At 65.6% G+C, this 22344-nt stretch overlaps 1 protein-coding gene across 2 annotated transcripts; it reads left to right on the top strand.

Annotated features, from left to right (window-relative positions):
- The first annotated feature begins 364 nt into the window (after nt 1-364).
- On the top strand, nt 365-21169 carry C1QTNF1 (C1q and TNF related 1). 2 transcript variants are annotated; one of them, XM_070060210.2, is made up of 4 exons: nt 365-758; nt 17347-17509; nt 18417-18553; nt 19397-21169. In XM_070060210.2, the coding sequence occupies exons 2-4, from the start codon at nt 17361-17363 to the stop codon at nt 19945-19947; spliced, it is 837 nt and encodes a 278-aa protein (XP_069916311.1). In that variant the 5' UTR covers nt 365-758; nt 17347-17360; the 3' UTR covers nt 19948-21169. The 2 variants fall into 2 exon arrangements, with proteins under 2 accessions (XP_069916311.1, XP_089172803.1); XM_089316677.1 differs by lacking the exon at nt 365-758 and adding an exon at nt 4481-4504.
- The last annotated feature ends 1175 nt before the right edge of the window (nt 21170-22344 follow it).

Genomic DNA, 22344 nt, shown 5'->3' with positions numbered 1-22344 from the left:
ATGGCACACCATGTGCACCGCCTGGCATCCTCTTCTAGCGGGTTTCCGGGCCCCACCCGCAGACCCGGCCGCCGTCCCTGGACCCAGGCAGAGCCCAAATGGATGGTGTGTCCCAAGTCTGCCGCTGCTGGACCGCTGATCCCCCTGGGGCTGGCTACAGCGGCTGCCAGAGCTCCTGGGAGCCCAGCCCCCTACATCCCAGGAACCTGGTGCCCAGCCCTCCCAGAGCCCCCCGCCCTGTGCGAGGCGTCCCTGCGCTAGGCTCCCAGCCACCTCCACGTCTGGACAGGCCTCGGGACACACGGAAGTGGCCCTCGGCACCCCCCCCCCCCGCCGCCGCCGCCTGGAGGAGGAGGAGAGGAGGAGAGGAGGAGGGCTGTGGCGGCGGCCGGGCGCACACAGAGTTAATCCTAGGAGGCTGCTGGTTGCAAGCTCCCTGGCTGCTCACATCTGGCCCGGGCTGCTCCTCGCGCCTTCCTCCCGCTCTCTCCGGCTACTCCTTTACTTTCGAGAAACCGCGTTTCCGCTTCTGGCCAAAGAGACCTCGGAGCGGCCGGGGAGAGAGAGGCGCAGGACGGGCTCGCACCGCCTGCCTCCCGCCCGGTCTCTGCGCCCTCTTCCAGGGGGATTTTTTTTCCTCTTTTGTGTCCCTGCTCCCTGCACAAGTCTGTGCTTCCCCTGCCCTGGCCAGGAGGAGGCTGGGCCCCGGGAGATGCTCTAGGGGGCAGCTCGGGGAGAGGCCGCGGAGCTGGACCGAGGTAGGTGACTGGCGGCTGGACGGAACCGGGAGGGACCCAGCGCCGTGTCCGCTCCTGCCTCCGTGGCTTCTGCCTGGCCGGCAGACACCTTCACGGAGCAGGCGGTGGGCGGAGTGGGAGGGGCCGGGTCGGCGGCCGTGGCAAAGGGGCAGAGAGACCGGAAGCTTCTGGGAGAGCCCTTGCGCCCGGTCTAGCTAAGGGCCCGTCCATAGTCGAGTTGCGTGGCCGCAGGCTCTGCAGGAGGCGGGCTCTCCCGCTGGCTGATGCTGTCAGGAGAAGCCGACTCCCCCTCCGATATTCTGTGGGATCTTTGCGTTGCTTCACTCCGCCCTGCAGCTTTTCTGAGGGTGTGGAGGGAAAATCGAACGGTGCCCACGCTCCCCTCCGCACCCGGTCGGGACATCCCAGGCCGCCCTGAGCCAGTTCTGTCCAGTGCTGTCTGTGGCCACCTTGGGCCCCTGCACCATGCAGGAAGCACTGGCTTTGGCCCCTGGATCTAACAGCCTTGGTGTTCCTGGAGAGAATCCAGCCTGGGCAGGAAAAAACAACATCCATCCCCAGGGACCCTCCCGGGAAGCGAAGCTGCCTGTGCCTCGCACAGGGGCCCCGGCCTGGGGCTGCAGTCACTGAGCCACCCTGGAGCCCCTGTGCTGTCCACACCTGCCCACTGCCCAGCTCTGCAGGCACCTGAGCAGGCATGGGTGCCGTCTGGCCTGTTAGCCCGGCTGGCCCCACCTGGGCTGCCCCCAGCCCTGCAGGGTGGGCACGCCCCCCAGGACCCTCCATGCTTGCCTGGAACCGGAGCGAGGAGGCTCTCTGGGATACGTCTCTGCCTCTTCCTCTTCACCTACTTCCTCGGGACAGGCCACAGGGCAGGCTGGGCTCTTTCCCCTGCTGGGCTTTGGAAATGGGACAATGCCTTGAGACTCCCTCCCTGGAGCCCCCAGGGAGCGCCTGCACCGTAGAGGCCGCCCAGCCTCTGCTTATAATAGCTCGGGAAAATGCACTCCACAGTGACCTCCCCTGCAGGCTGTGCGGCCCCTGGTGCACCGCCCAGGCAGACAGACGGACGCATGTACGCACGCACGCACGCACGGACTGCTGCGTGTGCTACAGGGAGCGGAGCTGCAGGGTCCCCAATCAGACAGAAAAGAAAAAGCCGGGGGGGGGGGGCAGCACCACGGCTCACTAGGCTAATCCTCCGCCTGCGGCACCAGCACCCTGGGTTCTAGTCCCGGTCGGGGTGCCGGATTCTGTCCTGGTTGCCCCTCTTCCAGGCCAGCTCTCTGCTGTGGCCCGGGAGTGCAGTGGAGGATGGCCCAAGTGCTTGGGCCCTGCACCTGCATGGGAGACCAGGAGAAGTGCCTGGCTCCTGGCTTCGGACCAGTGCAGTGCGCCAACAGCAGCGCGCCAGCCGCAGCAGCCATTGGAGGGTGAACCAACGGCAAAAGGAAGACCTTTCTCTCTGTCTCTCTCTCTCACTGTCCACTCTGCCTGTCAAAAAAAAAAAAAAAAAAAAAAAAAAAAATCCAGGAGGATGGGAGGCAGCAGGTTGAGAGCAAGCAGGGGCGGCCCCTCTCTCCCTCTCTGGTCCCTAGAACTGGGGACGGCTAAGAGGTGACCCAACGCCAAGATGACAGTGTCAGGAGCAGTAGTAACAGCCGGCACCGCGGCTCACTTGGCTAATCCTCCGCCTGCAGCGCTGGCACCCCGAGTTCTGTCCCGGTTGCCCCTCTTCCAGGCCAGCTCTCTGCTGTGGCCCGGGAGTACAGTGGAGGATGGCCCTGCACCCCATGGGAGACCAGGAGAAGCACCGGGCTCCCGGCTCGCACAGCGCCGGCCGTAGCGGCCATTTGGAGGGTGAACCAACGGAAGGAAGACCTTTTTCTCTGTCTCTCTCTCACTGTCTAACTCTGCCTGTCAAAAAAAAAAAAAAAAAAAAAAAAAAAAGCAAAAAGCAGTAGTAACGGCAGCCCTGGGTCTGGGTGTGTTTCCCACAAGGCAGGCCCTGAGCCAGTGTCCACTCTCAACTGCTCTAGCCAGGCCACGTCCACTGTGGAACACTCAGAGGGTTTAGAACTTGCCTGGGGCCCAGCGCCGGGAGATGGAGGACCCGGGCTCAGCAATTTGCCTGTGTGGCTGCGACCCAGGCTGGGGCTGTTGCGAGCTGAAGCCAGGACCCCAACTTCTCCCTCCCCCGGCCGCCGACTGAGGATGCCCTGGGTCGGACCCGCGCCCCTTGGATTGCTGTCTCCTCTCTCTTCCCCCTGCACGGGAGGCGCTGGCTGGGGCCGTGCAGCCAGAACACTGCCTCGAGGAAGCTGGTGCTGCCCCCGGGAGAGAGCGGGCAGCTCCCTCCTTGGTCCTGCACACCCCCCGCCCCCGCCGCCCTCTGAGGACAACCAGCTTCGAACATGCTGCTTTCTGCTGTTCTTCCTGGTGCCTGCCCCAGTGGTAATTAGCATGAGTCATAACCCAAATATTCTGGCCTTGAACTTCACCCATCAAAACAAAGATGAAAGAATGTCGCAGAGGCAGTCCTGCCGCAGGGCGCCCTTTGCTTCCCGTGTATGTCTCGTCCTCGGGCCGTGGTCCTCCCGTGGGTCCCTGCTCCTGGGGGCGGGGCGCGGGCGTGGTGGTGGCTGCAGCTCCAGGGACACGGTGGCGGTGGCCGTGTGCGGCCAGAAGGGCAGGAAGGAGACCGTTCCGCTGCGGTCCCCACTGCCCGAGGCCGACTGCCTGACCTCCCACAGCCGTCCTCCTGCCCCCGGCTCTGAGGACCCCAGGGACGACCAAGTGCTGGAGGGGCCAGCCTCGTGGTCTTGCTGGCTTAGCTGTGGCCTTGGCTAAGGGTAGTTACCGTTCCCTGCCGGGCCTCTGGACGGGCCCCTGCCATCCCCCAGACCCAGTATCGCAGTGTGGAGAAGAAAGAACCACGGGCCACAGCCCGCCTGTCTCACCAGCCTGGGTTCCCAGGGCCCTGCCAGGGTCTGGCCGGGTGCCCGTGGCCCGGCAGCGCCAGCCCTGAGCTTCGCCGAGGGCAACCCCCCCTCCTCTCCTCCTCCTGAGCCCGTAGCCACGCTGGGGAGGGCCGTGCGGCGCGAGCCGGGTCCTGGCGCAGGTCTCAGCTGAGTGGTGCTGGCACGTGGGCAACCCCACAGGCTGTCCCTTCTTGCTCATGTTTGGTTTCCGAAACTGGGCCTGGCGTCCGAATGTGACGGTCACAGGCAGGGGCACTGGAGGCCCCTGGGGGGCCCCGGTCTGCCCTCTTCCAGCTGCAGGCAGGCCCCTCCGTGGACGGCCCACATTGCCCACGATGCTGTCTGGCGTCTTCCTGGCTCCTGCAGGAATTTTCCTTGAAACGAGGAGAGGCCGGTGGCAGATGGCAGGCGGGGAGGCAGGAGTCCAGGCGAGCACGGGGCAAGAGCAGACAGCCGGGCGGGGAAGCCAGGTTCTTGGTGCCCAGCCCTGGGCCCAGTGTTTCTGCTGGCCGGGCCGTGGCTAAAGCCGCAGCTGCTGGAACGCCCCCAAGTCTTTACCCTGGGCTCTGCCCGCGCCCCAGGGGGACATCTGACTACCAGGCCCTGGGGCCTAGGAAGCTGCCAGCCCCGGCTGGTTTGAGGCTGGTGCAGGCCAGGCGGCGGGCTGGGGCCTGTGGCTCTGTCCCGCAGGTTTCCGGGGCTGGTCCCCAGAGCTGGGAAGCACTGGGCTCCATTCTCCTCGCGAACAGCCCACGGCACGTTCTGGTGAGAGGGGAGGGACCCGGGCGGGTATGTGTGCGTGTGGGGGGGGGGGGCGGGACTTAGAGCCTCGGCTGTCAGGGAAGCCCCCTCCCCTCTGAAGATCTGTGCGTGAGGGCAAAACCCGTGGCCTTGAGCACGGTGTAAGACCAACTGTGGGCGCCGGCTTGAGGGCTCCCGGGCGGGGGTGAGGCCATAGCTCCGTGCCCACCCCAGCCTGGCCCCAGACACGGGCAGGAAGTGGGGAGACAGGGCACGCAGGCGCTGTCAGCGCTGCCTCTTGGCTCCGTTCCTTCCTGCTGGTGTCCCAGGGCCCGGGTCGGCTCTGCCCAGCGTGGGGTTGGGGTGGGAGGACCCCGTGTCCCCACAGGGTGTGCCCTGCAGACGTCTCTCTGGGGGGCCATGCCGCCTGCGCCCCATGTGTGTCGAGCGTGGGGATCTGTCTGGGGTGACTCTGCCTGAGTCCCAAGGAATGAAATCCCGGCGGGGGGTGGGTGGGGGGTGTGCCGGCCTGCTGGCCGGGGAGCTCTGGGCGCACTCAGTAAGCCACGGACTCTCGCTTGCAGCAGGTGCTCGGCCTCCTCTGCCGAGGGGAAGGCGTCTGGGTCCATTCCTGCTCTCGCAGGCTCCTGAGACGGGTCCTTTGGAAGGAGAAAGGGTCACCTTTTCCCCACAGCCCTGGAGGGGGGGGGTCGGCGCGAACCCAGGCAGCACACTGCGGAAAGGGGAGGGGCAAGTGGGCTCCTGGGACAAAGGGGAGAGGGGGCCACACCCCTGTCTCCCTAAACCATTCCCACCCCCACCCGTGACCCTGACACCTGCCACTGGGCCTGCCTCCCAGCACCGCCACAGCTCTGGTCACACTCCAGCGCGAGTTTGGGGGCCCAGCAGGGGGTGCACGCCCCAGAGGCCGCAGCTGAGGGTGCCCCAAACCCAGCAGGGAGGAGCAGCTCCCGCCCCGTGGTTTGCTGGAGGCGCGTGCGCTCTCTGGCGCTGTTCCGGAGACCCCTGGGGGGCCGTGGACTGCGCTTTGCGGTCAGATCCTCCTGGGGTCACCCGGGCTCCAGCTTCTTCCCGCTGGGGGACCTGGAGCCCGTCTGTGCCTCTGTAAGGTCCAGGGCCTGGAGGATCTCGCTTGACAGGGCTGGCGCACGGGAGGGGCCTTAGCCGATGGCCGATGGCCGCAGGGCTGTCGGGAAGGCGTCTCTGGCGGAGCTTGGGGCCGTGCCTGGGGCCTGGCACTCGGGAATATGGGCTCGAGGACCCGGCTCCGTCACCTGCTGTTTCACAGCCGTGGCCACTGGCCTGTCCCCGGCAGCCTCCTACAGGGGCAAGGCCCACCACGGGGCTGTCACAGACGAACAAGTGTCCCTGACACCCGCAAACGTGTCCGTTCTGGCTGAAGCCGGGTTCTCGCCCAGGCTGGGCTGCTTGGCTGTGCCCTTGTCTTAGCCCGGCTTCTGTTGCCGGGCAGTCTATGGGCACCGAGCCGGCACCTGCTCGGTGCCTGGCCAGAGTTTCAGGCTGGTTTGTATGTGGCGTTGAGACTCGTACGTTGAAGTGGAGCCACAGCCAGCTTGGGCCGCTCACCCTCTTCTCGCAGAGCCACGGGCACCTTCATGGGGGTCCCAGCCTCAGGAACCCCCCGAACCCCGGAGTGGCCACAATGGCCAGAGCTGGGCCAGGCTGAAGCCGGGAGCCAGGAACTCCATCTGGGTCTCCGCGTGGGTGCAGGGCCCGTGTTCCTGGGCCGTCCTCTGCTACCCGCCCAGGTGCGTCAGCAGGGAGCTGGATGGGAAGTGGAGCAGCCGGGACTTGAACTGGGCTCTGATACGGGACACCGGTGTTGTCAGCGGCAGTTTTACCCGCTGTGCCAAACCTCATGCCGCCTCTCCACATCCTTAAAATCGTAACCGCCAGGGTTGTGCTGCCCAGGGGGCGGCCGCATCTTCTGTCCTTGGGTCCCCAGGACCCATCCCGTGCCCTGGCTGGTGGCACTCACCCAACAAGCACTGGTTGACAGACGAGGGGGAGGCCGATGTGTGCCTCGCACGGCTCCGCCCGCTTCCCTCCCGCTTCCTGCTTCTCCAAGCACTGCGTCAAGTTCCCGGGAAGAACCCAAACGCGCCTCTGGTCCCCAGGGTGGGGCTTATTTGTCATCTTTCTAAGTGGAAAACAATGTGCAATGGCTTGGAGATGCGACGTGGCAGCAGGGGCGGGAACCGGAGGAGCCCATGCAGGGAGTGCGGCGCGCCGTGGTTTTCTTTTTTTTTTTAATTTATTTGACAGAGTTACAGACAGTGAGAGGAAGAGACAGAGAGAAAGCTCTTCCTTCCATTGGTTCACTCCCCAAATGGCTGCCACGGCCAGAGCTACGCTGATCCAATGGCAGGAGCCAGGTGCTTCTCCTGGTCTCCCATGGGGTGCAGGGCCCAAGCACTCGGGCCATCCTCCACTGCACTCATTCCTTCCCCCTCCCTCCTCCCTTCGCCCTTCCCCCCTCCATCCCTGCCTCCCTCCCCCTCCCTCCCCTTTAGACAGAGGCCATCTTCCTGGTCTACCACAATCCCCCCTCCCCGTGGCTGCGTTTGCCCTGAGCAGCCCCTGGGGCTCTCCCCGCGGCTGTGGCATGGTGAGCTCTGTGCCCTGGTGCGCGGCAGGCGGTGGCTCTGTGTTTCAGGAGCAGGAGTTCTTGGTGCAGCTCGGGGAAGCCAGTGGGGAACGGGAGGCTCCACGGCCTCACCAGGACTCAGCGTCCGGCCACGGCGGGCTATCCTGGCACCCCGGCCTGCAGGAGGAGATCAGGCGGCCTGAGGCTGTGTCTGCCTTGGATGGCGACTCCGTGACCTGGGGGACGAGGGTGGCGTCCAGGCCTCAGCGGAGGTCCAGCCCCAGATGCTGGAGTTCCGCGGGGACAGACACTCAGCCCGGGGACTGGGCAAGGACACGGGCTCGGTGCGGTGCGGGCGCCGGGGCTGCACAGCCCTGGAGCGAGCGTGCCAGGCTGGCCCTGAACGACACGTGGTCGGGGGCGGTGGCAGGAGGGAGGGGCGGCCCCTGGAGGGCAGGCTTCCGGGGGGGAGGGCTGTGCAGCCAGAGGCCGGGAGAGCCACGCGGACAAAGTCCTGATCGTCGTGGACACCTTGAAGCCAAGGCTGACTCCTGATTTGCAGCTGCGTTTAAGAGTTTGTGTGCTTTTAAACTGATTTATCTATTGAGAGGCAGAGTTACAGAGAGAGGGAGAGAGATCGTCCATCCACTGGTTCACTCTTCGAATGGCCTCAATGGCCAGGGCTGGACTGATCTGAAGCCAGGAGCCAGGAGCTTTTTCCAGGTCTCCCATGTGGGTGCAGGGGCCCAAGCACTTGGGCCATCTTCTACTGCTTTCCCAGGCCACAGCAGAGAGCTGGATTGGAAGTAGAGCGAATGGGACTTGAACAGGCGCCCATGTGGAATGCCAGCACTGCAGGTAGCGGCTTGAACCTGCTGTGGCACAGCGCCGACCCCTGCCTGGGATCTTAGCCCTCTGTGCCTCCATGCTGGCCTCCTGGTTTGCAGTTCTAAAAGCTGTGGGGAAGACAGCTGGGAGGCGGGGAGACCCCAAAGAGCTGGGAGAGACCTTGAGACAGAGGCGGTAAGGAGAGGAGGCCTTGGGGGTTGGCGATGGCTCGGCTGCATGCACACAGGACAGCCGCATCCCGGTGGCCCCCAGACTTCCGGCCTGGGCTGGGCTTGAACGACGCTGCCTTCCCCTAAGCTCCAAGCCAAGGGCAGGCAGAGCAGCCAGCGTGGCGAGGAAGGGGCAGAGGGTGCCGGGTCGCCGGCAGGGCCCAGAGGAGGCGCTCAGCGAGCGTTGCAGGCTTGGCCAGCCCAGTGCCAGCCAGCATCGCGTCATCCGCGCTGTCCAGCGTCGCACAACACCGGGCTCCCGGGGCTGGGGACAGAAGGTTGTATGTTGTCTGATTTTCGCTCACTAACATGGCCCGGTGTGAGCAGTGGAGATGGGGAGCGCGCAGGCCCGGCCAGGGGCAGGGAGCAGGCGTCGCCCAGGGCGGGGGGGAGGGGCGCAGGTGGAAGCAGGAATTGGAGGGGAGTCGCTGAGCACGGAGGCCACAGCCCTGGCAGGGATCTGCCTTTGGGGAAGGTCAGGATGGCTGGACACCAGGAGGCAGGTGGCCTGGAGCCCAGGCCAGACGAAGGGGTGGTCAGCACCAGCAGGTGTTTTGTTTATTGTTTTTCTAAAGACTTATTTATTTATTTATTTAACTACTTGAAAGATAGATGGATGGATGGGTGGATGGATGGATGGATAGACAGAGAGGTAGATAGAGATCTTCCATCCACTGGGTCACTTCCCAACAGCCACAATGGCCACGGCTGGGCCAATTCACAACCAGGAGCCTGGCACTCCATCTGGGTCTCCCACATGGATGGCAAAGCACCAAGCACTTGGGCCGTCTTCCGCTGCGCTCCCAGGCGCGTTAGCAGAGAGCTGGATGGGAAGCAGAGCAGCCCGGACCCAAACCCGTGCTCACATGGGGATGCGGGCATCGCGGCTGGCGGCTCGCCCTGACCTCCCGCACAGCCGGCCCCTCCCCCCGCAGGTGCACCAACGCACTCACAAAGACGGAATGCAGAAGACAGCCTGCCGTCACCGTCACCGTCTCGTGAGGGCTGGGCCAGGCAGGAGGGGCCCTCGGGCGCCGCGCGGAACTGTTCTTGACCGAGGAGCCTCCAGGTCTGGGACCAAGCTCCGCCACAGGCCACGCCTCCTAGGAGCTGCCTGTGAGGAGCGAAGGGTGGTCAGGCCCAGACCGTGGACAGGGGCATCTTGCTGCCTGTGGAGGGGCCCCCGCCACGGAACCCCCCGGACTCTTTCCCCCCTCTGCCTCGGGAGGGGACTGCCGGTGCTGGGGAAGTGGGCGGTGGGCCAGGCCACCTGCAGAGCCGGCGCCTGGCTCGGGCCGTCAGCGCCTCTGCTCTCTCGCACGGTTCTCGAAGCGGCCGAGCCTGCCTCCCGAGGCTCTCCAGCTGCGAGGTGAGCTGAGGACAGCTGCTCCACTCAAGGCACTCTTTGTTTCCACTGGGACAGATCCCTCTGCAGGCCGGGCTGGCCAGGTGCCCCCCAGCCCAGGCCTGGTGGCCCGCGCGGCCAGAAACACAGGCCCAGGCTGCTCCCTGACCCGGAGGAGGCCGTCTTGGCCAAGGAGCCCAGGACAGAAGGGAGATGTTTCAGGAAGCAGAGGCTTCGGGGTCTCCCTTCTCTTCCCTGGGTGCCCCGTGCAGGGAAAAGGAAACCTTAGCCTGTGGAGCAAGGGAGCGGTGCCCAGAGAACCTGCCCCGTCTCCGGGGCCCGGCTCCGCACGGAACCAAGCAACCTGCAGATCCTATAACACAACCCCTCCTTCCAGACGCCAGCGTCTTGGAGAGGGAGCGCAGGAGATTTGGAGAGGGGCCGGGCTCCAGGGTACCCGCACCCTTGGGGGACACCCAGCTCCGCCCTGACTGGCCGGAGCCTCCCCCAGGAGACCCCGCCCCCACTGCTGCCTCCCCTGCTGGGTCAGTGCAGCTGGGCCTGCCCAGGTGTAGGAGGGGAACTTGGAGACCACCTGGGCTCCTGGGAGAGGAAGAGGAGCAACCTGTGGCCCCTGGAAGTCTCTCTGACCCCCTCCTGTCCGTCAGTGGAGTGCAGGACCTGCGTGATTTGTGTGGGCAGCGGGCTCTGGGGGAAAGGACAGGGCTGGGCCAGCGGCACCTGTCAGGAAACCCTGACCTGGCCCTGTGCTCGCTCTGGTCACCCCAGCCGCTGAGTCCCTCCTCCAGCAGCCGGGGAGCTCCGGGCTCCCCACGGGGAGAGGATCCAACCAGGTGCCACAGGAGAGGCTGAGCTGACTCAGGGCTTCTGCCGAGGTTGAGAGGGTCCCGGGAGGCAGAGGTGGCCGGCTGGTGCAGGAGGGCTGGGCAGCGGCGAGGCACGGCCGACGCCAAGGTGAAGCGAGGACTGCTCAGATGCTGAGCGGGACGGTGCCCTGGCTTCCACCGGGGGCTCCTGCACAAGTCTAGAGTAATGTCCAGGCCTTAGAAGTGCCAGACAATGTCCGTCTTGGGTTGCTGGAGGTCAGGCAGCCAGCCAGGGCCCCTGGGCAGCACCTGATGGGCAGGTGGCAGCTCCAGGAGCCATGGCAGACGGCTGGGATAGCGCAGATGTGGCCGATGCAGGCCAGGAGGCAGTCTAAATGACTCCCAGATTTCTGGCTGTTTGCTGCGGGTTCCGCCTTCCTCCCCCTCTGCCTTTGGGTTAATCTGGAACAGGGCTGCCCCACAGCCCCGGTGGCTGGGCTGAGGTGTTCCGTGCTGTGCTTGACGATGCGGCAGCCTCCAGAGGTGGCCAGCGCCACCCAGGACCCGAGCGTTAAATTCGATTTCATTTTACTCAACTTCTGTTGCGACAGCCACGCGTGGCTTGGAGACGCCACACCGGACAGTGTGGGGGCCAGCACGTGGCCCGCCGTTTGCCTGTCTGTCCTGAGTGATCACTGGGGACGCGTCCGCCTGCTCTCCTTCCCCGGGCTGCGATATTCCCGAGGTCAGGGAATGCAACTGATTTCAGTTGAGTCACTTCCTCCCCAGCTCTTCCCCAACGCCACGTGGGTCACGGATCGCGGGCAGCGAGCGAAATCTTGCCAGTGTTGCCTGTGGGCCGGGGAGCAGCTGGGGCTTGCCCTCCCGGGCTCCCTCGAAGGCAGAGAGGATGGGCCTCTCACCTCACCCGGAAAACTGTTTACAAACTACTTTTGTCCAATGGCGCTGCACTGGGCGGGGCACCCAGACAGAACTCCAGGTGTCAGTTGGCAACACCTGGGGACAGACAATAATGGGAATCATTTATTTTATATTACTTTATTTTACAGATTTGCTGATTTGAAAGGCAGAGTAAGAGAGAGACAGACAGAGAGAGAGCAAGATGTTCCACCCGCTGGTTCCCCCAGATGGCTGGGCCAGGCTGAAGCCAGGAGCCAGGAGCTCCATCCGGGGCTCCCACGTGGGTGCGGGGCCCGAGCACCTGGGCCGTCTCCTCTGCCTTCCCCTGTGCGTGGGCAGGGGCTGGGTCAGAAGCTGGCGGGGGCTCAAGCTGGCGCTCTCATGTGGGATCCAGCACCGCAGGCCGCGGCTCAACCTGCGGCTTTTCCTTTTTAATTAGCGAAAGCCGAGCTGCTTTCTCGATCTAGACCTCGCCCTGAGACGCAAACACTCCCAGAGCACTGGGCCTTTCTGTGCAACCTTCTCTGCTTTGTGTGTGTGTTAACATTTACCGTATTTGTTTGGAAGGCAGAATGACAGAGAGAGAGAGAGAGAGAGAGAGAGAGAGAAGGAGAAACAGAGAGAGAGAAGGAGAAACAGCGAGAGAGAGAGGGAGAGAGAGAGAGAAGGAGAAACAGAGAGAGAGAGAGAAGGAGAAACAGAGAGAGAGAGAGAGAGAGAGAGGGAGGGAGAGAGAGAGAGAGGGAGAGAGAGGGAGGGAGGGAGAGGGAGAGAGAGAGATCTTTCATCCACTGCTTCACTCCTCAAATGACCGCAGGCTGGGGCTGGGCCAGGCTGAAGGCCAGAGCCTGGAGCTCCATCCAGGGCTCCCAGGCGGATGCGGGGGCCCAGGCGCTTGGGCCATCGTCTGCGGCCTGCCCAGGGGTCCAACGGCCCCTTCTCTGCCTCCGCAGACTCTTCCACGGGAGAGGTGAAGGCCAAGGGGGAGGGGGAGGGGGCCTTGCAGGTCTGGAGCTTGAGTCATGCGGGCGCTGCGGTCAGTGCCTTGACCACCGGCCACGGTGGGAGCCTGGGCCGTGTGAGTCCAGACTCACGAGGGCCGCCCAGCCGTGGTCCTGCCATCGGGCAACCTCCCGGGGCCCAGAACACTCCTTTCCCTGGGGGAGGGGCCTCGTTTTACTCAGTGACCTGGAGCCAAGCTGGTGGGCTGGGCGAGCTCTGTTGTGCCAGTGAGAAGCGACGTCACGACACCGACTTTGCCGTGGGTTTGGCAGAAGGGGTCTCAGGGCCTCTCTAGAGGAGGAGTTCAACCCGGTTTCCTTTGGTTCCAAAGAGGAGGGTCTTGGGGACGGCCCCCCTCCGTCAGCCCTGGAGCCTGGGACCCCGCGGGGCTGTCACACACGCACACGCGCGCACACACAACACACATGTGCACTCACACACATGCTCACACGCTCACACACATGCACACGCACACACATGCACATACAAGGCACATGCGCGCACACACAAACACACATGCACACACGCGCACACATGCTCACACACATGCACCCGCACACACAACACACATGCACACTCACACACACGCTCACACTCACACACACACGCACACACGCTCACACACACATGCACACGCACACACACACACACACACCCTTCCCATCCCTACCCCTGCTGCATCCTGGCTCGCATCTCTTCTCACCCGGGTGTAGACAATCCTCCTGCAGTCAGAGACAGGCGGCCCAGCCAGCACGCAGAAGCCAGCTTTTCTGGGATCAGGGCGCTGGCTCTCGCTGGGGGCAACTCCCCCTACCGGGCGCAGCCGTGCGGCCACATCTGGAGACACCTTGGCCATCACAGCTGTGGCCTCTGGTGGGCGGAGTCAGGGCGCCCCTGGACCACCCGCAGGGTCCAGCCCCCCCTGCCGAGGAGGGGAAAGCGGGGCCGGGGGTGGGTAGGCCGATCCAGGTCACTTCTGACTCCTTCTGTTGTTACTTCCGACTTTTCCAAAGTCAACATGAGGGGGCTTCGGACAGTTCACGGAAAGACGGAATTAGAAGGCAGTTTATTTCGGTGCCCCAAATGTCAAGTTCCACGCACAATTCTCGGCTCCTATGCATGAACTCCCATGACTTTCGGGAGGCCCCATGCATTTGCTGTCCTGGGCTCGGGAAACACTGCTTAAAGAAAAGACTCTTCCCTTTAGCGGATGGAGCGTGACTTCAAAGGAAGAGCACGGAGCATTATCAAGGAGCCAGGGCAGCGAGAAGTAAACACGCAGAGGACTGGACCTGACAGGAGGAGGACCTGACAGACAGGAGGACCGGACCTGACAGACAGGAGGACTGGACCTGACAGACAGGAGGACTGGACCTGACAGGAGGAGGACCGGACCTGACAGACAGGAGGACCAGACCTGACAGACAGGAGGACCGGACCTGACAGGAGGAGGACCTGACAGACAGGAGGACCGGACCTGACAGGAGGACTGGACCTGACAGGAGGACCTGACAGACAGGAGGACCTGACAGACAGGAGGACCGGACCTGACAGGAGGACTGGACCTGACAGGAGGACCTGACAGACAGGAGGACCTGACAGACAGGAGGACTGGACCTGACAGATTTGTGCAGCAGCAGCGAAGCCTGGCTGGCCGGGGCAGAGGCAGGGCGCGCCGTCTGCTGGTGGAGGCGGACAGACCTGACAAATGGACCTGGCCCGGGGAGGGGAGCTGCTCTTCCTGGGGAGGGGTCTCCAGACGCTTCCGGAGAGCAGGAGCTGCCTGGACTGGGTCTCTCCCACGGGCCAGGCAGGGTCCGAGGCTGGCCCACCCGTTTCTGGGCAGCCGCCTCAACTAGAAGGTGGACAGTCCTGGGCTAGCTCCTTTCTCTGGGTCTCCCTCCTCCCGTTAGTTGACTCATAAATAATGACCGTGTCGTTCCTCCTTAAGGAATGTGCTGTGGGTTGCACGAGGGCTGGGGAGGGATGAACGTGACAACGAGGGGTCCTCAAACCCCACACTGACGTGCAGGGACACGGGACAAACTGACACGGGGTAAACTGTGTCCACTACACGGACACGGCCAGGGCCGGAGCCAGTGCTGGGCCTGCTGGCCTGGTTATCGGAAGTGGGAGGAGACAGGGCACTCCCGGCCAGGGGGGATGGGGTGGGGGGTCGGGGCCAGGAGCTGGGGGCTGCATAGAATCTGGCAGCACCTGGGGGCTTTCTGCACGTTTTAACTTGATTTATTTGAGAGGCCTGGGGTGGGGGTGTCCCCCATCTACCCGTTTACTCCACAAATCCTGCAGTAGCCAGGGCCGGGAACTCAATCCAGATCTCCCGGGGAGGTGGCGCCAGCCCCGGTACCTGGCCCGTCACTGCTGCCCCCTGGGGTTGGCATGCAGGCGGCAGTGGGGAGCGGCTGCTGGGCGCGGAACCCAGACACGGCCATGGGCTAACCGCTGCCCCGCCTGGGGCCTTTCTGAAGAGCCCCCCAGGCCCCGCTGTGTACCTGCGTTTTAACAGCGGTGCTCAGGTGTGCAGACCCAGGTCTGGGAAGCAGGAGGCTGGACCACGGCATGAGGTGTGCAGTGGGCCCAGCTGGGAGGGTGCGGCCTGTGCCCTGTGGAGCCTGGGAGACGAGGGCGGGGATGGATGGATAAGGATGATGGATTGGTGACAGACGCATAGATCGGTGGGCGGGTGGATGACGGATGGATGATGGTGATGGACAGATAATAGCTGGATCAATGATGGACGGGTGGATGACGGATGGATGGGTGATGGGTGGATAATGACTGATGTACAGGTGGATGGATTAATGATGGACGGATGATGGACAAATGGATGGAGATTGATGGTGGGTGATGGACGGACGGACGAGTGGGTGATGGGAAGTGGGTGGGTGATGGACAGACGGACGGACGGGTGGGTGATGGATTGGTGGGTGATGGACGGACGGACGGGTGGGTGGGTGGGTGATGGACGGACGGGCGGACGGGTGGGTGATGGGAAGTGGGTGGGTGATGGACAGACGGACGGACGGGTGGGTGGGTGATGGATTGGTGGGTGATGAACGGATGGACGGGCGGGTGGGTGGGTGATGGGAAGTTGGTGGGTGATGGACGGACGGGTGGGTGGGTGATGGGAAGTGGGTGGGTGATGGACAGACGGACGGACGGGTGGGTGATGGATTGGTGGGTGATGGACGGACGGACGGGTGGGTGGGTGATGGGAAGTGGGTGGGTGGATGGATGATCACCTGACCTATACGTTAACGTATACACACAAGCACTCTCGGGCAAGGACGGGGAGGTCTCCCCGGGTGTCCGTCCTCGCAGCCCCACCTCCTTGGGGCCCTGGCACTCGGGAGCCACGCGGGTGGCAGGGAAGCTGGAGGCGGGGCCTCACCAAGTGCGGGCAGTGGGAGGAGACACGGCCGGGGTGGACAGGGGCGTCGGCGACTCGTCGTCCTGACGCTCCACGGGGCCTGGGCTCTTCCGCAGCAAGGACCCTCCCCGGGCCGAACACGCGGCCTGCGGTGGGGCACTAGTCATGGCCGTCCCGGGTTTTAATCCTTACACACGACGGAAGCAGGGACAGGGGCCCGCGGGGCTCGCCCAGACCACGCCCGACTCCTGGGAGCGGGCGGCTCTTCCCGCGGGGTCTCCGCAGGGCTGGCTCAGGGGTCCGCACAGGTCCTCTGAGGCGTCAGGTTTGACTTCTCGGGGCACAAAGTCTGCTTAGACTCGGCCACAGTCACCGTCACCCTCAAAAACGGCCGAGGAGGGTGACTTCCGGGCAAGGTGGGCGACTTCCGGGCAGGGACGGGCGACTTGCGGTGCAGCATGTGCCACTTCCGGGCAAGGAGGGTGACTTCCGGTACAGAACGCACCACTTCCGGTGCAGCACGTGCCACTTCCGGGCACGGAGGGCGATTTCCGGTACAGAACGTGTGACTTCCGGCGCAGCACGTGCCACTTCCGGGCAGGGATGGGCGACTTGCGGTGCAGCACGTGCCACTTCCGGCGCAGCACGTGTGACTTCCGGGCACGGAGGGCGACTTCCGGCAGAGCCCTGCGACTTCCGGCGCCGGCAGGTGGGCCGTGCCTCTCCGGGGAGAGTGAGGCGCGGCTGCAGACAGTGAGCGCGCGGGGTGCTTTGCGTGTCGGAGCCCACAGACTGCACCCTACAGAGGTCACTGGGGACCCCACCCCGCAAGACGCCCCTCTCCAAGACTTGCGGCCTTTCTAGAAGCTCCAGTGGCGCCCCCTGGTGGCCGGAAAGCAGCTTGCAGGCGCCGGCCGGCCCGAGACCCGGGCAAGGGGCTCCCTGCGAGGAGCTGAGTGACAGCTGTCACTCGGGGCTCAGCGGGGAACCCTCCTGAGGGGGCGGCCGAGAGTCTTCTGTGGGCCCAGGGGCTGCTGGACTGTCCGTCCCGGGGGGCTGGGTGGGCAGACAGGCCGTGGGGTCCGGGTCTGGAGGCAGAGGGTGTGTGCACAGGTGTGAGTGTGCTGCCTGGAGAGTGCGTGCCCGTGTGCATGTGAGCGTGCACGCCTGTGCATGAGAGTGCACGTGCGCATGTGTGCGCGCCCGTGTGCATGTTATCATGCATGGTGCATGTGTGCCCTGTGTATGTGTGATGTATGGAGAGTGTGTCCGTGTGCATGCCTGTGCATGAGAGTGCACGTGTGCATGTGTGTGTGCCCGTGTGCATGTTATCATGCATGGTGCATGTGTGCCCTGTGTATGTGTGATGTATGGAGAGTGTGCACGTGTGTGCCTGTGAGCATGCACGTGTGTGTGTGGCGTGCACACATGATGCGTGTGTGTGCGTGTGTGATGCACAGGGCGCCTTGTGCATGTGTGAGCGTAGGTGTGATGCACTGAGTGTGCCCCGTGCACGCGGCAGGGTGAGTGCCTGTGTGGGGGTGAGTGTAAGTGCGCACACGTGAGCGCATGTGTGTGCGCGGTGCGCCGGGGGCGGGGCTGTCTTGGGAGCGGGGCGCAGCCTCCCCGCAGGGTGCGGTGAGCGCCTCTGCGCGCAGAGCCCGACCGGCGCCGTCCCTGTGTCCGTCCCCAGGGCGCGGCGGGAAGATGGGCCCCCGAGGACCGGGCCTCGTGCTGAGCGCCTGCCTGCTGCTGGCCGCCGCGTGCCCGGCCCTGGGCCGCGGGGCGCCAGGCGCGCAGGAGACGGAGGGGACGGAGGGGACCCGGGAGCCGCCGCCGCGGGACGCGGACGACAGGTGAGGGCCGCGAGGCGGGGTCCCGGGGGCTGGCGACCCCCGGAGGGTCGTGGGGCTAGGGAGGGGGCGGGGCGGGACTTCGCCGGCGTGGCCACGCCCCCCGCGGCCTGCGGGCTCCACGCGGGTACTCATCCACCTGTCACTCATCCAGCGAGCCTGGCGGGGTTGCAGCAACTGGCCGAGTCCTTGCTGGAGGGCACGGGGCGCGCAGCGACCTGGGACCTGGGACCCCTGCTTGCCGGCCCCTTCGCCTCCCAGTCCTCCCCCCCCCTCCTCCCCTCCCGCTCCCATTCCTCACCCCTCCTCCTCCTCCTTTGGTGTGGGGCCTGGTGGTCCTCTCCAGGGCGAGAGGCTGGGCTTTGGGGTCCAGGACCCGGGAGAGACGAGGATGAGGGGCGCTGACCTAGGAGGCAGGGGTCCGTCCTCGGATTGTCCGGGGACTAAAGGTGGGCGCAGTTCCGCAGGGAGCCGGGCTGGCGGGAGGGGCCTGGCTGTAGCCCCGCGGCCGCAGGCTGGACAGGAGCTGCGGGCAGAGCGCTCGGCGCAGTGCCTCAAGGTGCCACCAGGGGGCAGCGCGGAGCTGTCGCCAGCACCGCTAGGGAGCCGGCCCTTGGCCGTCTCAGGCCACTGTGCACTGAGCTGCTGGGGACGGCGCTGAGCCCCCCGCGGACAGCCGGGTCGCTTTCTGGTGGCCCCAGGTGCGCGCGGGGACCCAGCGTTGTGCTACGGCTGCGGGTTCCTCCCTGCGGGACTGCCCTGGGTGGCCCCAATGTTAGGCTAAAGCTGTGTTCAGGAGTGGGGACCCCAGAATCTGCCCTGCGCCGTGTTCTCAGAGCCTGGGGTGCGGGCGACAGAGGGCAGGAGCCCCGGCCCGTGTGTCACTGACCCAGCGTCGCTGTTCCCGCAGGGATGAAGAACAAGAAAAATACAGGGCTGGCCGGGGCCAGGACCCCCCCAACCCCCAGTGCTTTCGCTGCTGCGACCCCGCAGCCCCCATGTTCCAGGCGATCCCAGCGCCCCAGATCAACATCACCATCCTGAAAGGTGAGGGCTGTCTCTGGGCTGCACGGGCGGGTGGGGGACGCGGGGCCTGGGTGGGCTGGGCCATAGCAGAGGGGGGGCTGCCCGGGGTGGGCGTGGGACGTGGGGCCTGGGTGGGCTGGGTCATGGCAGAAGGGGGGCTGCCCAGGGTGAGCGGGGGATGTGGGGCCTGGGTGGGCTGGGCCATGGCAGAGGGGCTTCCCGGGGTGGGCGGGGGGTGCTGGGGCCCTGGGGTGGGCTGGGCCATGGCAGAGGGGCTTCCCGGGGTGGGCGGGGGACGCTGGGGCCCTGGGGTGGGCTGGGCCATGGCAGAGGGGCTTTCTAGGGTGGGCGGGGGGTGCTGGGGCCCTGGGTGGGCTGGGCCATGGCAGAGGGGGGCTGCCCGCGGTGGGTGGGGGACGCTGGGGCCCTGGGTGGGCTGGGCCATGGCAGAGGGGGTGCCTGGGGGGAGGGGACTCTGTTCACCTTCAGAAGTTCCACCTGCACCCCACAGTCCTGGCACGGCAGAGGCCAGCCCAGTGCCTCGCTCACTGGGAGCAGCTATAACCCAGGCCGGGGCCCGGCGGGACAGCTGCGTCCGTTGGTGCTGAGACGAGCCGGGGCTGGGCCGGAGCTGTTGCCTGTGGACAGGAGGTGGGGCTGGGTGGGTGTAGCTTCTGCGTGGAACTAGAACCACCCTGAGGTTGAGTCTGTTTGCCAGACGAACTTCAGAATCAGAGCCTGAGGAGCCTCGGACGGGGTGGGCGGACGTGGGGCCAGGGGCCAGGGCCGCCTCGCGGCGGGGGGACCAGGGCCGGGAGAGGGCACGGAGCCGGCGCTCACGTCCTGCTTTCCTGCCCCGTCCAGGTGAGAAGGGAGACCGGGGCGACCGGGGCCTCCAGGGGAAATACGGGAAGACGGGCTCGGCGGGCGCCAGGGGCCACGTCGGGCCCAAAGGGCAGAAGGGGTCCGTGGGGGCCCCCGGGGACCGGTGCAAGAACCACTACGCGGCCTTCTCGGTGGGCCGCCGGAAGCCGCTGCACAGCAGTGAGTACTACCAGACGGTGGTGTTCGACACGGAGTTCGTGAACCTCTACGGCCACTTCAACATGTTCACCGGCAAGTTCTACTGCTACGTGCCCGGCGTCTACTTCTTCAGCCTCAACGTGCACACCTGGAACCAGAAGGAGACCTACCTGCACGTGATGCGGAACGCGGAGGCGGCGGCGATCCTGTACGCGCAGGCCAGCGACCGGAGCATCATGCAGAGCCAGAGCCTGATGCTGCAGCTGGGCGAGCAGGACGAGGTGTGGGTGCGGCTCTTCAAGGGCGAGCGCGAGAACGCCATCTTCAGCGACGAGTTCGACACCTACATCACCTTCAGCGGCTACCTGGTCAAGCACGCGGCCGAGCCCTAGCGCCCGCCGCAGGGTCCCCGGCCCGGCTCCCCCGGCTCTGCTTCCCGGCTTTGGCATTCAGCAGGCGCCTTCCAAGGGGGAGGGGCGCCCGTGGCCTCGTGGCCTCGTGGTCCCACACCGGCTGCACACCGCCGGCAGGAGCAGGGCGTCCCTGGGGGTGGCACCCGCCCCGTCCCTCCCGCAGATGCCAAAGGTCTCGGAAGATGCCCGTGAACCTCGGAGGACAAAGCCGGGCACCGCTCAGGGAGAGCCTCGGGCTGGAGGCTGCTGGGCCTCTGCTCCCAGGAGAGCCCCGGGCCGCGGGGCCTGGGGTGCAGGAAGCCATGTCGGCTTTGTCCTTCCAGGCTACGCCAAGCTTCCCCGGGGTCCCCGCAGCCTCGTCCCAGGCGCCGCTGGTCGGTCTGAGCCTCTGCAGGGAGGGGCTTGGTGCTGGGGCAGCACCTGTCGCCCGGGGGGAGGGGAGGCCACGGCGCCTGTCGTGGGCCTGGGCTGACAGCGCCGGCTCTCTCCAGCCCACCTGCTCCTGACCTCAGGGAACCCCATCCCGCAGGCAAGGCGGTGAGGAGTGAGCTGCTCCCGGGCGGGCCTCTGCCACACGGACACATGGCGCTGCTCCCCCTGCGGCGGGTGCTGGGGTTGGATTCTGTTCCCGTCAGCCCACACACGCCATCCCCGAGCCCTCATCCCACGCGGCCCGGCCGGCTTGGCTTTCCGTCTCAGTACCGCCGGGGTTGGGGCTGGTGGGAAGAAGCCGTGCGGGAGGGGCTTGCCCTGGACCCCAGCGCAGGGAGAGCTGGAAGGAACCGCAAAGGGTGCCCCTGGGCCTGTTTCTGGGGCTCCTGTGGGGTCGGCCCGAGACCGTGTGGCCGAGGACGCGGCCCCCCACGCCGGGCTCAGGGCTCGCTCTGCCGAGGCGGGAGCTCCGCCTGTCCTGGGTCTCCTGGGCGGGCGGCTGTGAGCTCGGTGCTTGGCTCTCGCTGCTTCAGGGCCGAGTTCGCTGATGCCCAGGCCTGGGCCCGCTCAGAGGCCACGTGGGCCTTCTCCCCGTGGCCTGCTGGCCCTTGGTCTTGACCCTGCCTCCTCCCTGTGGGGTCCGGTCACCCCTCGGAAGGGCTTCTGCTTGTCCCCCGTCACAGGCGCGTTGCGGGGGCAGAGTGCTGCCTGCCCCCGTGTTCCCCGGCACTTTCCAGAAACCAATAAACCCGGGATTGTGTTTTCTGCACACTACGCTGGCCAGCCTGCTTCTTGGATCCGGTCCTCCTCCACTCCCCCACCCCTGTTGCCCACCTCCTGCTCTTTGCAGGCCTGGGGGCCCCGTGCTCGGCTCTGGGGACTTGGGGATGGCCGGCGGACGCTAAGCCTGGACTGGGCTTCTCCAGGCAGCAGGGCAGCGCTGAACGCCGGGGCAGCCAGGTTGTTCACAGGCACAGCCTGACGGGGGGCCCTGGGGGACGCCCCGTGGATTTGCTTGGACAAGTCTGGGGACTCGGGTGGGGTGGGCAGGAGGCAGGGACTTCCTGTCCCTAGCAGGACGATGCTCCCAGCCTGGGCAACTGTGTGAGTGTCCCGGGGCTTCTGTGACAAACGCCACCAGCGGGGGCTGGGGGCTGGCGGCTGGCGATGATAAACACCCCACACGCTGGCTCTGAAGCTGACGCCAACAGCAGTGGGGCTGGGGGCATCGTCCCCAGCTCTGCCCTGTTCTGGGGCCCCAGGCACCCCTAAGCTTGTGGCTGTGTCACCCTGATTTAGGGCCCCGTTCCCATAGCCGGGCTGACCCCCCTTGTCAAGACCCTGGCACCGCCCCAGCTGTGAAGGGCATTCCCACTGAGGTCCCTGTCGCAGGCCCACAGGACTTGGGCGTGGTTCTGTGGGGACACCACGTACAGCCCACTGTGATGCGCGTGGCCACGGACATGCCCGCCACAGCCCCTCACGCCTGGGCGGTGAAGGACACCGCGTACAGCCCGGTGAGCAGCCGGCTTCCCCTGCGTCCGGCCCTGGTGTGAGCCCATGTGCTCAGCCTTGGGCTGCGGCCAGCCTGGGGCCCGAGGCCACTGCATGGCTGCTGTCAGCTGGACGAAGGGCAGGCCCCCCTCGCCCCACAGAGCCGAGGCTATTCCCAGCCTAGATGAGTGCTTTTCTCTTTCTTTTTTTTTTTTTTTTAAGATTTTATTTATTTGAGAGGTAGAGTTACTGAGAGGAGAGGGAGAGACAGGTTTTCTGCATTGGTTCACTCGATCTGAAGCCAGGAGCCAGGTGCTTCGTCCAGGTCTCCCACACAGGTGCAGGGCCCAAGCACTTGGGCCGTCTTCTACTGCTTTCCCAGACCACAGCAGAGAGCTGCATGGAAGTGGAGCAGTTGGGACTAGAACCAGTGCCCATATGGGATGCCGG

This window comes from Oryctolagus cuniculus, chromosome 17 (assembly GCF_051225735.1).
Source record: "Oryctolagus cuniculus isolate XC-2025 breed Fujian yellow rabbit chromosome 17, ASM5122573v1, whole genome shotgun sequence".
In the NCBI taxonomy this organism is placed as follows: Eukaryota; Metazoa; Chordata; class Mammalia; order Lagomorpha; family Leporidae; genus Oryctolagus; species Oryctolagus cuniculus.
This window is presented reverse-complemented; position numbering and strand designations above follow the sequence as displayed.

Coding starts and splice junctions, on each gene's coding strand:
- C1QTNF1 (XM_070060210.2), top strand. CDS start 17,361: ATGGGCCCCCGAGGACCGGGCCTCGTGCTGAGCGCCTGCCTGCTGCTG. Junction 17,510..18,416: donor CCGCGGGACGCGGACGACAG/GTGAGGGCCGCG, acceptor CTGTTCCCGCAG/GGATGAAGAACAAGAAAAAT. Junction 18,554..19,396: donor CAACATCACCATCCTGAAAG/GTGAGGGCTGTC, acceptor TGCCCCGTCCAG/GTGAGAAGGGAGACCGGGGC.